General features: G+C 39.1%; 2 protein-coding genes across 2 annotated transcripts; one reads left to right on the top strand and one right to left on the bottom strand.

Annotated features, from left to right (window-relative positions):
- Nucleotides 1-254: 254 nt before the first annotated feature.
- Nucleotides 255-7,399, top strand: CRYM (crystallin, mu). The gene is given in 8 exon segments (XM_010178535.1): nucleotides 255-392; nucleotides 1,349-1,411; nucleotides 3,563-3,664; nucleotides 4,207-4,390; nucleotides 5,979-6,100; nucleotides 7,181-7,273; nucleotides 7,276-7,362; nucleotides 7,364-7,399. Coding segments are annotated over 8 exon segments (825 nt in total).
- A 5,731-nt stretch (nucleotides 7,400-13,130) lies between these two features.
- On the bottom strand, nucleotides 13,131-17,839 carry ANKS4B (ankyrin repeat and sterile alpha motif domain containing 4B). The gene is made up of 2 exons (XM_010178536.1): nucleotides 17,676-17,839; nucleotides 13,131-14,202 (listed from the first exon to the last, which is right to left on the bottom strand). Exons 1-2 carry the CDS (start codon nucleotides 17,837-17,839, stop codon nucleotides 13,131-13,133), a joined length of 1,236 nt encoding a protein of 411 aa, XP_010176838.1.
- Between the last annotated feature and the right edge of the window lie 208 nt (nucleotides 17,840-18,047).

The following is an 18,047-nucleotide window of genomic DNA, read 5'->3' on the forward strand; positions in this document are numbered from 1 at the left end:
TTGCCACCGCCGGCGAGAGGGGGTACGGCCGCTCTGGAGCGGGGAACGGGGGTCTTGGCAATGGTGCCGCGCTGGGGGTGTTGGGCCTGCGGCGAGCACGGGACGGGGTAGAAATCAGAAAAGGTCGCTGGTGCCGAGTTAGCGATTAACTGCTCAGCGGCCGTGTGATGTTAACCACTCCGGTGGTTGCGGGCTCCCATGGTAAAGGTGCGTCATTGAACTTAAGTCATTCTGTTTCAAGGTTCTTAGGTGTCATGCCTGCTTACAGTGCTGCAGATGATGCTCTGGCCACGAAGTTGGTGACTTTTTATGAACACAAGAAGGATCCCTCTGTCCCTTCTCACCAAGCAACTATCCTCTTATTTAACCCCACAAATGGCCATTTAAAAGCTGTGAGTTTCATGTGTGTTTCTGCGTTCTGTCAGTTCTCCCATCTGGTTCTTGGGAGCTGAAGCTGGTGTAAATTGGTTAGAATTTATTTACGTCATAAATGCAAATATGTTTGTGCCAAATGAGGATTTCTTCTTGGATATCATAATCTCTTTCATGCATGTTAAACTGTACTCTGCTCTTTGCCACCACTTGTGATTTGAAGGGAATCTGTTGGCTCACAGGGTGACTGGAAGAGATAAATGATGAGGAAAAGTTTACCTTGCATTTAAAAAAAACCATCTTGAACCATCTTAAGTTAATCTAAAGAGATTTATAATTTGTATAAAAGGGAATAGTATTTAGAATCATTTATTTGCTTAAAGAATTAAGAATTGCTTAAGAATATTGACCATTTTCATTACACTTTGTTCATAATGGTTATTAAAGGGCTAAAACTGGTCAAGAAAAGTATTTTCAAGCTACTTGATTCCTTTGTACACAGTAGCTAATATACTTTGAGGCAGGAGTGCCCCGCTGTGTGTGATACACAATAGAGGAATTCTGAGGTTCTCTGTCATCCCTTGGTACAGACCAAGACCCTGCAGGACTTGTGAACCACTGCCAGTTTGCACCATTCCCTGGTGCAGAGTACTGCAGTTGTATGGATGTATTCCCCTGCGTTGGAGAGCCAGGGAAGTGCAGTGCACAAAGACCTGTGTGAGTTAGTGGGTGGTTCAGCTCTGACCAATTTTCACTACTTTTGTGTAGGTGGAATGATATTGAAGAACTGGAATAGGCAGAGAATCTGCCTAATTTAAATGTGATTTCATATGGTTTGTGATTGCTATAATGGCAGTTGCCAACTTTTATGTTTTATCTGTGCCCTGTAATAACACATCATTCATAAATTGGTTGAAAATGGTATTTACTGATTTTCTGTGTTCATTTCAGTCTGTTTGAGCCTTTTTTTTTAAAGGTCCTAGATGGCACTGTCATTACAGCAAAACGGACAGCTGCAGTTTCTGCAATTGCTACTAAGGTATGTCTTCTGTTTGCTAAATCGAGACACAGTTAGTGGTGTTATAATATAAATATACGGAGTGATGTAAATGACTTTCAGTGGATGTGAATTTTCATCAAATACAGTTTTAAATTCGATTTATGCTAATGTGTATATTCAGGGAAAACTTAAAAGCTCCATTTTCTGTTTTGATTGAGTCATGTCTGGCTTTAACACTCTGTGATTGGAGAAGGAATCTGAGCCATGATTTTGTGGGAATTTACTGAAGTGTCTTCCTCTGATTTTTCTTTCTTTTGTGCTTGTCTTAACACATTCCTTTATGGCTTTGACTGATGCAGCAGTAGTGATAAATCTGGTTTTGTTTAGATGTAGGTTTTCTGCTGTTGGGCCAGGACAGGTGGTTTTCACTGAGCCTGGAGAAAGAGGAAAAACACATATTTCTTGGAGGTAATGTGAGTCCTCTTAAGATAGATGATGGCCAGGATAGATGGAGGTCTTGTCCAGAGGTCTGTCAGTCTGTTCTTATTTTGTCACTGGAAAATGTCCAAACTGTCCCTGAATACAGCCATAAACTTCAGTGTCTGAAGACAGGTGAGGTGTATTTGGCAGTATGTTGCTTTACATCATTTCAATTTAAGTTGGAAACTGTTGGTTTTGAATTCTTTTTTCAAAACTATATTTGGCTGGGCTGCTAACAGTGGGATAAGAGCAAGTCACCATCCATTGCACAGCAGGGTTTTAGTCTTCAACTCTATGAATGAGGCAATTAGAAGAGGGCCAAAGCCGAAAAATACTTTTGTTTTCCACTGATCAGTTTTGCATCAGAGTGAAGACTGATCTCACCACTTTGTTTGTGGCAGTCTTTACACCAGTGTGACTCTATCCATGGCAATAAAGCTAAACTGACATAAAATTGGAGTGAAGAACCTGTCCCCACGAGCTTCCCTTGCAGCAGGGGACAGAACGATTTACAATGGATTCCTTGGACATGCAGTTATAGGACCTCATTCATCTCAGCTCTTCTATATTTGGGTAGTTCTAACAGTTTTTACACAGCCAAGGTTCTGCTGGCCTCAAAGGAGCTTGGCTGCTGAAGGGACTTCAAGATCAGATCCTTCATTGTCATCTGCTGTTTTGGGAAATTTTCAGGAGTGTTTGAGTTTAGCTCATAGTTGTCATCTTGTCCTCTTTATGGCATTTGCTTTTCAAAGACCCATTCTTTTATGCAAAGAACCTTTGAAATTAGTGCTTCAGAGTCTCTGAAAGGAACATTAAAAGAGTTCTTGTTCCTGAAAAATGGGATCAATGAGATTTTTTTCAATTTATTTGCAGCAGAATAAGGATTGAGAGCCTAGACAATTCCAAAGCTTTTTACACAGAAGCAAGCAGCCACAGCAAATGCATAAACAAGGCACAAGGATAGCTTAGGCCTGGACTCCAGCAGCTTTCTCTTCTTCACCTTTGCCAAGTACTGGTGAATCACAGGCAAGAACTAAACCACAAATCCGAAAGCAATCCTAGAATTGAATTTTAATACTTGTTCCTTGGAACCATCCCAATTTTTACAATGCTTGATGCATATGTATCATGGTTCTTAACGATGCCAAGATCTGCTTGTGTCATGGTTTGTGGTTTCAGTGAATTGAAGAGATTTAGTTTGGGGCTACCAGGACCGTTTACCCAGACAGCTACTGCTTTCAGTACTGACAGCTGTTGGTGTTATGAGCCCTGTTTTCAGCCAGTACAGGACATCAACACTATGGTGTTATACTTAGTCACATAGGTGTAATACATTATACTAGTATTTGAGTATGCCAAGTCCCCAGAGTTTGCAGGGACTCATCCTGTTGCCTGATAAGTCTGAATTTCCAAAGTTGAACAAGTCAAAACTGAAATGGAGACAAGATGTGCTTTAGTGCTATTGGCACTAGCTTTTGCATTAGAAGTAAGTGTGTATATATATATATACATATATATATATAGTGGTAATGGAATATTGTTTTATATTAACACATCAATACTAGCTTTTGCATAGAAACATTTTTTGTTTAAAAGGACTAAGGATACTACTTTCTTCTGTAGTGTTTTGACATGTATTTGTTATATCTGTTAATATATCATCCTTGCATACCCTCTTTTTCTTCTTTTTATGTATTTGATACTGTTTAGTTGTTAATGCCACCTTTTGCAGAAGTGCTGTGCATTTTGGGAGCTGGTGTTCAAGCACGTAGCCATTATGATATCTTCACAGAACTGTTCATATTTAAAGAGGTAATGGACATACCTTAATGCAGTTGTTTTTCTCTATTATGTTTCAGGAGCACTTATAAATAAATCATACTATAGCCAATGAAGTTAAGGGATTAATCATTTTTTTATTCTGTTTCTACACAACCCAAGAATACTCTGAACAGCTGTAGAATTCTTGCTTGAATGTTGGTCTTAAAAAAAAAAAAGGTGTTTTGGAAAGAAAGTCAAGTGTCAGATGGCTTTTTCTCTGTCTGAGAAAATAACACTCTGTGTGCCATACTTGAATCAGCTTTCTGTGACTTTCCCTTAAATACATTTATTGGAATATTTGTATCTTTAACAGTTCCTTGTAGAGTTGTACTTTTCTGGTATCACAAAACAGTCATCCAAATATTGCTGCTCGCCCTTTAAACTTAGTCACCTGGATGAGGAATACATCAAAGGGGGAAAAAAACCCCATCTTTAGGATACATGTAATTGTCTACTAAAAACTGAAACAAAGTGTTCTGTTTCAACAAGGAGAAATTCTGCAAGCTAATCTGTCTTTTTTTTTTTCCTTAAAGGTCAGAATATGGAATCACAACAAAGATAAAGCTGTGAAGTTTGCCAATTCAGTTAATGGTCCAGTTAAAGTCTGCTCTTCTGTTCAGGAGGCAGTTACTGGGGCTGATGTGATTGTAACAGTCACTATGGCAACAACACCAATTTTATTTGGAGAGTGGGTAAAGCCAGGTGCCCATGTTGATGGTATGCTATGTTCCCGTCATTTAAAGGATACACTTATTATCACATTGTTTACCATTAGACTTGAAAAGCAATGTTCCACGCTTCTCAGAATAAGCATTCTTTCCATTTGACTTTTCCCCTTTAGTGAGGACCACTTTTCCCAGCCCTATTTTCCTGGTTGTCTAGAGCCCGAACTCCTGCTTATTCCAGCATTGGATGTTTGCTAGAGCACAAGAATGCTTTTTTTTTTCCCTAGTGGTGCATCATCTTTGCCACCATGTTTTCATGTGATGCTCACCTTGCTCTTAATATACATAACTCATACACATTATTCTCAAAATGATTCCTGCTCATTGTACTGTTTGCCTGGTAGTTGTCATCTTTTCTTCACCCAATTTTGGAAGCTCCTCTATTTGTTCCTTTTTGGACTGATCACATAGTTTTTTTTATTTTTCTATCAAATGAAAAGATGCAATAACTGAGTTAATAATTTCATAATTGACCTCTATTTACGGTGAGGCTTGGGAAGCTTTTTTTTTCCTGCCTTGTAATGATGTTGCTACACTATTGTTTAGAGTCTCTGGACATGCCCACATTTGTTTATTTTATTGTAGGCCTGGTTCAGATGACCCTGTGCACTTTCCAAACAGAATGGTAATAACACAAAAGCGACTTGTCAAAGAGAACAATTTAAAGAAAGGTCCCACACTCCAGTAGCATTCTACCAATTTTTCAAACTCAATTTAGTCCTTTGTCATTGAATGTTGTTGTCTGTGTTGTGTCACGGCATGGAAGCCAGAAATGCGACCAAACTCAATTAAGGTCTACAGTCACTGGGGCGACACATGCACAAAGGCCCTGCTCCTTTCTTTGCCTTTTTTTTTTTTTTTTAACCCTCCAGTGAGGCATTCATGCTGTTTGAAGAGGCATTCAGGCAACATGGAATTTATTATTCCTTAACAGTTGGACATTTTTAAAAAACATCTTACTATCGTATAACTCTGGTTTTTGTTTGGGTTTGGTTTTGTGGTTTGTGGACTTTTTATTTTAGCCCACAACAAAGTGGCCTTGATAGTGGTCTTGCTGTATTTAAAATTTAAGTTCCTTGATTTGTTTTCAGTTTCTCCAAATAAATGAAAGCCCATAATCTGCTTAACTTGTACTGCTTATAAAGATATAAGGAAATAGAAGAGCATAGGTTTAAAAATCCTAATTGGTAACTTTGAATTCCCTGTCTGCATGTACAAGTCTTTGCTGCATGTTACTTTGATTCTCATCTGTTAAAGATAATTGAGGGATTCTTCAAATCCTGCTTTTCTCTATAGACATAACAAGCAGTTTGAATCAAATAAAAGGACTATAAAATTAAGGGCATTTGGTAATGATCTGATGAAGATCATGGTTATAAGAGAGAATGGACAAAGTGAGATGATTTTCTTATGCCTCAGCTACCCAGAGTCTGCTGACAAGTGTATTCTACTGACAAATCAAATATTGAATGTTTTAGAGGAGCTGTATTAGGTGTTAGTTAATTCTGTTTAAAATGTAGAAAGCATCTATGAACTTGTTTTAAACATTCCTGCCAAATTCATCAGTTTTGTTGTCTTAGCTGTTGGAGCAAGCAGACCAGACTGGAGAGAACTGGATGATGAACTGATGAAGAATTGTGTTCTGTTTGTGGATTCCAGAGAAGCTGCTTGTGTAGAATCAGGAGATGTTATATTATCAGGGGTAAGACTTTCTTAAATTATAGACTTCATTTTTGTGTCAATTGGCTTGCATTCGAAATGAATTTGTATTGATGATGCACTGCACTGACACTTTTTATAGCATCAGATGTAGTTGTTAACGCTTTACAGGCACAGGCTGAAAGATAGACTGGTTTCAAACTGAGACTTCTATATGTCTATGCCAAAACAGTGCAACCTCTGTATCAACCATTACGTGACACCATATTACAGTAGCATGTTTTCAGCATTGGCCTTTGTGTGCAATAACAAAGTATTGGCTGTGAAAGAACTACATTTCCTGCAGTTTGATAGTTATGCTAGACATTTTTCAAATCTATTTATTGAAGCCTGTAACTTCTTTCTGTAATATTTCAGTGCAATTGATGACACACATCAGGCTTCTCGAGAATGTACAACAGAAACCAAGCAGATGGTTAACGATCTGCAAAAAATTGACAGTAGGGACTCTTAGATTTAGTGCACTTTTCTTTTTTCTTTTTAATGTTTTTGCAAAACAAATACGGTTTCCACTTTTGGGGTATAATATAAGAGGTCCAGAAATGGGGAAATGTGTGGAACCCCATGTGTTTTGTTGGATAAGTAACAAGCTATCCACTGTAAAAAAAAAAAAAAAATTAAAAAAAATAAAAAAACAACGAACAACAAACAAACCAACAAAAATCCCCCAAAAAACCACAAAAAACACCCACAAAAAAACCCTAACCAAAAAAACCCACAAAAACCAACAACAACAAAACACCAACCAACAAAACCACTGCACCCAAACAAACCCCAAACCAAGAAAAAGTGCCCCCAAGAAACCCACAAAAGAAAAAAAAAATTACTGACTGAGGAAATCAGGTTGTTTTTTTTTCCTGAACACCATTCCATTCCTCTCTGATTTCTCTACAGTTTCTGTATTATTTGTCTGAATATTGATCTGCTTCACCATGGAAAGGAATCAGTTCTGGGGCAGCAAAACTGGAGGAGTTCTTTCTTTTCAAGTCACTCAGAAAGAAAGTATTTCACTTAATGTATGTATAGATATTAAGTTTTTTATAAATACGTATTTGTTTTACAGGCAGAGGTTTTTGCGGAGCTGGGAGAGGTACTGAACGGTACAAAACCAGCCCTGCCGGAGAAAACAACCGTGTTTAAAGGACTGGGTGAGAACTACTCTTTCTGTGTACAAGTCTGACAGAAAACAATGCCTGGTTATTTATTAGGTCTCCCATGCGTGGGAAAGCTGCTGATCATCTACAAGAACTGCTGTGGCAATGCACTGTCCAGAAGAAACTAGAATGTGATTTGCATTTTCCCTTTTTATTCCACTTTTTATTTATCTATCAGGACTGATGTAACTAAAAGTTATAAGAAAGCAAACAAACAATAGGAAGGAGTGTGCTTTCTACTTCACAATTTTTTAACATTAGTGCAGTGTTTATTATTACAACTTCATCCCAAATGCCCTGCTGTTATGCCCCTGAAGTCTGTCTGACCTACAGACAATGTGGCAGTGTGCTGTGGGGTTTGAATTGATGTTTGTGGGGAAAGAGGCCCAAAAGGGTCAAGTTGTGGAATGAACATTGAAAATTAGATAAATACAATTACATTAACTTCATATAGCACATCCAACAGTTCATGATGGCTATAAACTTTAAATGTAACACTGTAGGTGTTTGGGGTGAGGGATGATTTCTGTTTCTGTCCAGTTAGATAATTTCTTGAGTCCTTATCTTCCCTTCTGAAGCTAAATTACTTTCTACAGCTGAAGATCTTTTTGAAGATGTCTTTAACTCTTTTTCAGGGATGGCGGTTGAAGATACAGTAGCAGCAAAATTTGTTTATGACTCGTGGTCAGCTAGTAACTGAAGACAGAAGTCTACAGTGTCAACAAGACCAAGAAAATTGTTTGTACTTGGTTTCCTTGGATCTTTTAACAAGAAAGACACCAGTCCTATCTGAATGTGGCCCTTTTAGAACATTCAAGAATGAAAAGTAAAATTTCTGCAATAGACTTAATTTCTGCAGTTTTCTAATGATAAGTACTAGGTATCTTTTAGTAATTTTGCAGGTATCTCATGTACTGCCAAGTATTCGATGTTTGCAGTGATACTAACAAGGGTGTTTATACATATTTTGGTATAATTATGGAATCAGTGCCTTTCCTCCCTAATTATGCAGCAAAAGCCTGTGGGTAGATTTCACGTTTTCAGAGAGGTAGTTCATACTGGAGTAAATTATATCAGTTTGGAGAATGGACTCTGGCATCATATTTACCTGTAATGGTACTTTAAATGCAACTGTGGGTTTCAGTGCTGCACTGACAGTAACCCAGTCTCCTGAAAACAGCCCACCCCAGACTCCTAAACACCTCTACTCTTCCAGCTCAGTCTGAGATCTAAAGTCACCATTGCCTGCACTTAACACCTAATTTTTTTTCATTTATGGGCGCATTCCTGAGTGGGAGTTTATATAAATAATGATGCCTCCATACAGTTAAATCTTTTTTTGTAAAAGACCTGGCTCAGAAAGACTTACAAGTGAAAAAAATATCAGAGCTAACATGTACATTTTATCTGGGAGGAAACTGTACTAAATACCTTTCTTAGTTCCTTCCTGTCTGCATTGCTGCCACTTTCATATTGCAAGGAGGCACCCAAAATGTGCAACTAAAATGTGTTTTGATTTAACTTTAAAAAAACTCCCCACAGAATACAGATAAATCTACGGTGTTCGCAAGTTCTTTTTCTAAGCTGCTTGAAGGTTGGAACCATGCATATTGGTTTCAGTAGGATTAACTTCAAGTAAACAGGCAAATATTTTTACTTTGGCTGTACCATGCATCAGTTGGTTATTGTTCTTTTATCCCAGTGAGTATTAGCTAGGGCAGGAATTTCCATGATCCTTTCTTGGTGGAGGAACCCAGTGATGTGTAACAGCACAAAACCGTAACTTTTCCTTATGTAGAACAACTGCCTTACAAAAGATTGAGCATCTGCTGAAAAACAGCTTTTGCCCTGGAAACAAATTCCTATCTCGGGCTAGAGATGTGCCTTATGAAATTTTGTTTCTACTGACATATTATTCCATGCAGGCTATTAGGTGTTTCTTCACTCTGCAGAAGGATTAGATGACACGGTCATTTTATATCGCTACCAGTAGAATGCAGTGGAGCAATAGAGGGGGGTTCAGAAGTGTTAGTGTTAAAGCCCTTGATGGTGCATAAGTAAGTATAGAAAAGGTTAACAAGTGCAGTGCAGGTGAAATATAAATAATACTCCAAATTATTAAGCCTGGTGTAAACTAGTTGGAAAAAAGTAGTGGCAGAGTTTGTAATTTGCAGAGTTTTAGCTTGGAAGAGTACCAGACCAGTAAGTGAATAGGGTCAAAGAATGTGTTTGTGTGGATAGAAGTCTAAATCCATTGATCTTGTTTGTATCAGCAGAAACAAGAACAGAAATTTCTCTATAAGCTTTTGCATTTTTTAATTGTTGTAAAACTACCCTTCTATTTTTACACATACTTTTTTCTTTGTCATTTCTGAAGTGTTCAGAAATGTAATTCTTCACTTAGGCTGTTACTTCAGCGACAGACAACTCCACTAGTCATAGACAAACATGACAGCTGCCCAATGTTCCAAATTCAAGAACTCTATGGGAACTTGCACTTACTACTCACAACGATATTAATCCCAGTTCTGTGCCTGTAAAACAAGGTCTGTAACTTAAAGTGAGGCATAGTGTCTGGGGAGAAGACAAATCCAGGTTATTTTCACATGCAGTCTTCTACAGGCTGTGCACTTTAAAGGTATATGGAACCAATCCAAAAACCTGGTTCTGAAAAGCTGCAGTGTTCTCTGCTTTCATTGGAAATAGGTTCTGGGAGCCTGGGTTCAGCATTGCACCTCTGAATTCATGAAAAGGATTTGATTCTGATACAATGGGAGTTGCTTGGATGCTGTCTTCGGATGTTTTGAGGGGAAGTAATAGCCTTAATGTCTGTGTTTCCTGCTGTTATACAATCTGATTCGTAACTTGCATTTATGTTAAAATTAAATAAATACTGCTGTTTTATCTGATTTCTGGTGTTCATTACTTTTGTTTTGGGTTTGAATAGGAGGAAGTATTCAAGTTGTTGCACTGACTGCTCTCTCAGTAAATGCGATTGCTGAATATAAAAGGGAAGATAAATTGAGATTGCTTTGCTCCACTGTGATACTCAGTTTTGCAATCATTCTCCCATGCTGAATGTTCCCTCCTGATGTCTGTCCAGTGCAGAGTATTAAATCCTTAAGGAAGGAGAATCTTGTACTTGGCAGGGCTGTGATCTTGTGAGATCCCATGGTTTTATGATTTGGGTTTGGATTGGGCTGTAAGATTGCACATGAGATATATAAAGTCTCTCCAAATGGACTGTGCTATACTAATGTTACTAAAGAGTCAGATCTACAATTCATTGATTTAAATACTTCTAAATTATAGAAGAAACAAAGGGGTTAGTGAAAAAAATTAGAAAATGGCAAAGCACATAAGTGGAAAAAAATGAATTGAATGTTCTTTTCTTCCCCCCAAACCCCTCCCCCCCTGAGTTGTTCCACATGGCTGCTTTATACCAGAGGCCAATTTCCAGGACCACTCTGCAAGAAAAAGACTAGCAGTATTGAACTTCTTAAAAATTACTTTTTATTTATTGTAAAAGGGTATATGTATGGGGTTGATTTAGTTGCCTAAAAATAAGTGTGATGTGGAATGCTCTGAGGCTTCTTAATTCAGTCTTTAGATGCAGTTCCAGAAGGACAAGGGCCTCCTATAGATCTTGTGCTGTACCTGCTATTTCCATAAAGGTGCTGCAAATACCTAAGGACATACCTAAACACCTTGGATGCTTGTGACAACCGAGTCAATTTATATGCAGATAGTCCCTGCCATTACTCAGGTTGTCAGAGGTCACAGTGGTCAGGCAGAGTTACAGATGAATATGCAGAGGCAGATTTTCGGTGTCATTTAGAGGTACTTGGGCCTTGATCTGTCTAATGTGTAGTATCTCCAGGTGCCTTCTCTCTAACCTACATTTGGCTTCTGTCAGTGACAGGCACTTGCATGCTTAGCAGAATTTTTGAAAGGCATTCCCTGGATAAATGGATCTAACCCAATTGAAATCTAGCTTGAAAAGGTGCATTATGCTCACAAATTTGCACTAGAGTGAAGTTACCAGAGCAATATAGACCCTCTATGTTTAGGGATGGTAGAATTCAGCCACTGCAGCTGCAGGAGGGGAAGATGTAGAGAGTGATGAGGCTCAGCTTGCTGCTTCTGCAGCTGCTAGAAGGAATGGGAAGCATCTGCAACTCTAGAATGGGGAATGGAGATTATAGACCCAAACAAGCATTTTTACAACAGTTATGTGACTGAGAATTATAGGATTGGATTCTTCAATATCCATTCAACATATGCTTTCAAATATTCATCATTTCCTTCTTGCTTTGTTAAATATTTGCAAGTTTCTTAGCCAAAATGAAAACAGCCCAACAGGTTAATAACACAGAGTCTGAGAGGATGTTGTCTGATTTAATTACTGTGCTGAGCAAAGAAATCATTTAAGGTTACACAAACAGGACTTCAATATGATTGCTTAATAGAAAAAAATATCAACCTGCTGAATTAAAGGAATCAAAGGAGGAAAGAATACAGTATGAACTCCAGCCAAAAAAGAAATGTTAGTATACAAATCAGAGTAACGAGAAGATGTGAAAAGAAGGAAGCATGAAAAAATACATCATTAACTAGGATTAGAGTCCTCAAATATAGTAAACCCTTAAGGTAAAAATCATAGCTGGCTAATCAAAAGCTATAAAAAGAGATGTAAAGATAAGTGTCCTGGTAATAAATATGCATCTATAATCTGTGATCTTAGCCAGAGCATAGCTGCTGCAAACATCTTATTAAATACACAAACTTAACAGGAGTGATTAATTAGTATCAGACTGTGCTGGCTTCCCAAGACAACAGGGCTGAGAGAGATGAGGTGAATTCTGCTGTGAATGTCTCCAGATAGACTGTAAAGAACAGGAGCTTCCACAGAAGCATAGTCTCATTTTCTTTCTCTTTTCATGAGCTGGGTGTCCCCACTTAAATGCAGCTTTCAGGTTAAGGCTGCCAACAACCAATAGAAAATTCTGTGTGATAAGAGTCCTGGTTTCTGGGACTTCCCATGGCAAATGCACCCTGTAGGAATGAAGTTGAGGATACACCAAAACAGATAAAAAATGTTTAAAATAAAACATCAGCTTCTTGTAGTTAAAAGTAGTGCAGTCTTGATGTCATTTAGGACATGATGGGTGCTGCCAACTGGGTCCAGTCTGATGAGTTGAGAAAAGAACATAAAACTCACACTGAACATCTCCTGGCAAGGTAGTTCATGTATTTTTAAATTAATATCAATACAATAGCAAAACACTTTACTGACAAGAACACAAAATTTGCTGTAAATTAGTCTTATTTACTTTCATTTAGAGGCTATTAGAGTCATAGCTGAAATCAAGTTTAGATGCTATTTCTAACACATCATCAGTACGAGGAAGAGTGGTTTGCAGCAATCTAACAGAAGTGAATGGAGAAAACTCAAAGCTCTTGAGCTTTGGAAATGCTCTTTGCATTTTGATTTTGGAGAAGAAAGGAAGGGCTTTCTTAAGAAATGTAGTGTGGTTGGCCTAACTAATATTTTAAGTTATTCAGGCCGAAAGAAATCCAATCCCTATAAACAGTTCACAGAGAAAAACTTTAAATCTAGAGCTTTTGGTTTTTTACCTTCACATTCTTTTATTTTGGTAGAGTATGCTTGAATTAATGTTCTGTGTACCACAGCCATCTATCCAGAGAGACAAATCTTTATTCTTGCTGTACTTTCTAAAGCAATTGGTAACCTCTTTGCCTTTTGCTTTAGCAGATGTCTGAAAAGATTTGCATGGTCTTTGGAAAGAGGAAAAGATAATGAACCAATGAGCAGGTTACAAGAACAGGTATGTTAATTTATAAGCAAGTATCTACAGTCTTTCCAGGGTTCTTGAGTGCTTGTTTCCTTTTATTGACAGCATTCAGGACTTTCTTTCTTGGCCCAAGCTCCATCTGAATGCTCTGTAGATCTTCATCAGAACATAGCATCAAGGCATCTAAATCAATTTTTTCTCTCATGAAGACTGGTAGAAACTCATCCAGCATCTGTGAAGCCAGAAATACCTCAAGGGGTGTATCCTCTGCTTCCTCATCATCCCAAATGATTTCTTCCTCATGCCAAGGCATATCAGCACCATTTTCAGCAGCATCTTCCCTGCCATTCTCAGCATTTTCATACTGAAAAAGCTCACTGGACATTGTAAAGCTTATACCTTCTTTCTCAGAAGACACAGTTCCAGAATTTACATCCGCAGCCAAATTCCTTCCAAATACAATCTTGCCGAGACCTGGCCGTTTAAAAATGGAGAGCTGACTGTCATTATCTAAAGAGCTTTTCTCTCCAAAGTCATTCAGTAACTCATCCTCCTCTTTCTCATCAAACAAATGCATCACAGTTCTCCTACCTGTACCACCCTCTTGGTCGTTGCTTTGTGTTTCCGGCTTTCTTGTGCTGTCAGCTGCTTTTTTTGTCTTCAGTTTGAAAGTATCTTTCAGATTTTTGGAGAAAGGACTTGTGTTTGAAGCAAAGAGGCTGGGCAACTTTACTCTGGAGTGTGTCCCTCTGGAAGAATTCACTGTGCCAACCTTTTCTTTCATATAATTGCGATTCATTTCATGCTGGTGTTTCTCTTGGCGCTTCTCACATTCCTTGATTTGTTTCTCCACGTTCCTCTGGGCTTGTGCTTTGAGTTTGGAGACCTTTTTTGGATTCAGGATGTTCTGCTCGGTAGCAGCTTTGTCCAGGATCCTGACACATTCATTGCGGTCTCTGCTGGCAGCTACCTCCAGGGGAGTGCGGAGGTCATTGTCCAGAGCAAAGATATTGGCACCGAAGTTGGTCAAAAAAGAAACACAATGGATGTGACCATTGCAAGCAGCATGGTGGAGAGGCGTGTTCCCCCAGATGTCACATTTGTCTGGATCACCTCTGAGAAGGAAAATAGCATACAGTGAGCTGGACGTACCCAATGTAGCACTGCAGTGGGGTTGAACAGATACTAAACGTTTAGCTCTGCTTTGCTATGGTGAGTACACCCCAATGAAAAAGAGTCAGCTTAGCTCCATTGTCTAGAACAGCACTGCACCTACTTACACAAGTGCTGAATGTGGTTCCATGTGTGGCATAAACTCTAATTCCTGTCTGTCTGTGAATTAAGCAAGCTTGTTGGGGTTGAGTCCATGTGCATGTGCAACTCCCCATAATGGAGCCAAGCTATTTCCCTTGTGTCACCCTAGGGCCTGGCAGGGCTGTTGGCAGGGCTGGCTTTGCTCCCTGCTGGTCTCACCCACCTCCTGCAATGGGGCAGAAATAAGCAGTCACTTGTGTGCAAGCAAGGAGCTGCAGCTCTGACTGCTTTGCTGCTGACAGCTCAAAGTGGGCTCTGGCTTTGACTTACACTCATTGGAATTAATGGCAAAGCTGTTTCAATAGATTTTGCATGGAGTATTTTAAAGGCTTTTTTGTGACTCTTCCCTTTCACATGTCAAATGTAGGTATAGTCTTAGAAGGATTCTTCACTGGCCACACTGATACAATGAGCCCATGCAGCAATTTTTTTGGTAGATAATAGGTAATTATTGAGAGTAAAGCCCTGACTACACATTTGTCTCCATTGCTATTAGATTAGGCTCAGACAGATGCTGTTGCTTGTCTTGAGCTCTTTTGCTCTCTTTAAGCTGCTTTTTGCTCATGGGACTTGAAGAGCAGAAGCTCATTTGAAAATAAAATACCACATCTTTCAATTTAATTTAAAGCCAATGAAAAGTATTGCTTTCTTTTTAACTCTGACACTTGAGTTCGCACTGAACTGCTGCCTGCAGATGAGAATCAGCCTGAACCTTTTATTCCTTATTTGGTGGGATCAGCATTAGCAATGGTTCAGAACAGAGCCTGAGTGGTCTGTGGCCAATAACCAAGGCAGCCATGGTAGCCAAAAACCTTTAAGAACTTCAGAGCCAGGGGCCAAATTTACAAGGAGAATTTCTACTCTTGAAGGTCTGAGCATTTCAAAGACTTGGAGATCTGTTCCATGGCAGCTGTACTGCAAATGAAATGGTCTGTTCTGTCACAGGCATTGGTCTCTGGCTTTGAGTATAGGCAAAGCACTAACGTATCTGTTTGAAAACTTCCCTCAGCCTGAAGGGCCACAGGCAGAGTTGAGGCCAGGGGTTCCCGCAGAGCTGAGACGCAGAGCTGCTTGCATTGAAAGACAATGGCAAGCGTAAGGGTGCCAGGCTGAGAGAGCACAGGCATTTCTACAAGGAGATGGCAGCTGAGGATCAAAGTTTCTCCTCTAAGTCAGATGGAAACCATGTGTATGTATTTCTGCTTTCATGAGTCTGCCCTGGGTAACTGCCTGACTGCAGCCGAGCATGCCAGATATCTGAATTCTCACATTAGCAAACGGGCTGCATTATCCTGAGCCTTGGGAGTGCCAGGTCATCCATCCTTCCCCAGGTCCCTTCACAGCTGTTTGTGGTCTCTTTTCCCTGTGGAGCCTGTCAGCCTTTGAGTCTCAAACAACTGACAGAGTGTCTGTTCCCCACTCAGTGGGACCTTGGGTAAGGTTTGACATCTACTTTGGGTCCTCACACCCCTCTTTCCCCTGCTTTCCCAAGACACTGTTTTTTCTACAGAAAAGGGAGCAGATCTGCTACTTGATCTTGCCTTTATTCATGTACCTGCAAAGCAAGCAGAGAAAATGTCTCTTGGTGCCTGGGAAGACAAACTAGTTCAAAATGAAAAGCTTTGTTGTTAGTATTGCTACATTTTCAGAGGGCTGAATGTGTTGCAAGCTTCAAAGTCCTAAAATCTGCAACTACTCTAAAGAAAACGATTCTGTATCTCAGTGCCTTTGTCAGGAAACCTCTTCAGGGAAAGGATGAATTTGTTTAAAAACATTGAAATACTTTCTTGTGATAAAACGTTGACTGACTGCAGAACAGATTAAACGTCTTCCAAAATTCAGCTTCTCCCAAGAAAACCAGTGAGGCTACAGCTGTATCTCTGACAGCCCCAGCTTGCTGATCATGTAAAGAAATCTTGAATTAAAATAGAGGTGAGTGCATATGTTTGAAGATTTTTGAGGGCAATACTGTCCCAAAGCTGTCCTCTACCAAGAAAAAGAGTTAGAAATAAATAAGAAATACACAGAAATTCTGATCTTTGTGTCATCCTCTGTGACATCTGTCAGCTTGTATGGTAGAAGACATATTTTCCACTCAAGTTAAAAAAAATTGTTATTTGTTCATTAGCTAGTTGTTATGTCTCCTAGGTGTTCAGGGACAAACTTTTACGGACTCTAGATATTTCCTTGGAGCTGCCTTAATTATGTGAAATGAAAAACTGTCAATCTACTTTTGCTTCTCCTGAGAACACAACAGGAACCATGCAGTCCAAAGGTCTTTTTTATTGTGTTATTACAGCCACACCTGAGCTCAATGAACTATAAAGCAAATCTATGAAAAACCTATTTTTATTCCATATTTTCAATTCTATTTTTAATAAAAGAAAACTCAGATACATCCAAATAGTTGTTCAACTTTTGCCTCCAATTGTCTTTAAACTATTATGATTAAAAATACACGTTAACTTAATCTTCACCTCAGCCCAGAAAGAATCTTTTATTAACTGTATCTCTACACAAGAGCAGATTTTCTTTTATTAGGTCTTATTACAGAATCACAGCTTAAAAGGCAGGCTCCAGGCAAGTGAGTACAGAGGGTGGGGAGGTAATTATTATTTCAGGAACACATTTTAACCATGTAGTACATTTAAATGATACCAAACAGAAATATTACTATTAGAAAGTGAGCCTGTAGAAAACCTTCCTTTACCTTTTTTTGAGGTTTGGAAGTATTGTACTCCAACTTCTGCAACAGTATTGTCATTTTTTAGCATGATAGTAATTGCTAATACTATAAAAAACAGTCTAATAACAATTTTACATGTTACTGTCTCAAAACTATCAGTGGTGACTTGCCTCTGGGAAGCATTAAGCCTTCACAAGTGTCTACTATCTGCACTTTGGAAGTGAATGGGAGAGATTTTTTGCTAAAAATGTTCCAAACAATGCATTTCTCTAGAGCCAGTTTCAAATATATGGTATCATCAAAGGTTGTTGTCCAACTTCTCCTCCATTACAGTGAGGCGAGGCCCCAGGGCCCTGCTAACTCCTCCCTGCAGACTCCATCTATGAGGTGTTCTGGCTTATATCAATGTGGCTTCACCGATCAGAGGTACAGACCTGATTGCAGGTTCTGGAACATTGCAAATGAAGAGGAACAATTCTTGACAATGCACTGAAAGAAATTACTGTGATTTTCACCCTTTTGGGTCTGAGGTCATTGGAGCTTTAGAAAAATGACACAGGCTTTAAGCAATGGAGGTGATTAACTTACCCTCTCCGACATATAACTTCCAGAGCTTCTAGATACCCATGGTATGCTGCCAAAAGGGTGGGTGTCATCCCATCTTCATCTGAAGTATTGAGGTCCTTCCTGGTAGCTTCTTTCAAGAGGTCCAAATTGCCATCAGCTGCTGCTTTGTGATACCTACTCGACATTTTCAGTAACTTCTGGTTTCCCAAAGCAGCTCTGAATGATATCCAGACTGTACAGTCACCCTTCCATTATATAGTTCATTAATGATTACAAGCTGACACGTTCCTGTGAGGATGGAAATGAGGAGGCAAAGTTCATCCTAGCAGACAACCTATCTGGAGCTCTGCGTAGGTAATAAGGCAGTGGTGTGGTGAGTACTTACATTTTCTG

The sequence above is a fragment of the Mesitornis unicolor genome, unplaced genomic scaffold, assembly GCF_000695765.1.
Source record: "Mesitornis unicolor isolate BGI_N332 unplaced genomic scaffold, ASM69576v1 scaffold7852, whole genome shotgun sequence".
NCBI classification, from domain to species: Eukaryota; Metazoa; Chordata; class Aves; order Mesitornithiformes; family Mesitornithidae; genus Mesitornis; species Mesitornis unicolor.

Coding starts and splice junctions, on each gene's coding strand:
- ANKS4B (XM_010178536.1), bottom strand. CDS start 17,839: ATGTCGAGTAGGTATCACAAAGCAGCAGCTGATGGCAATTTGGACCTC. Junction 14,203..17,675: donor GAAGTTATATGTCGGAGAGG/GTAAGTTAATCA, acceptor TTTCCTTCTCAG/AGGTGATCCAGACAAATGTG.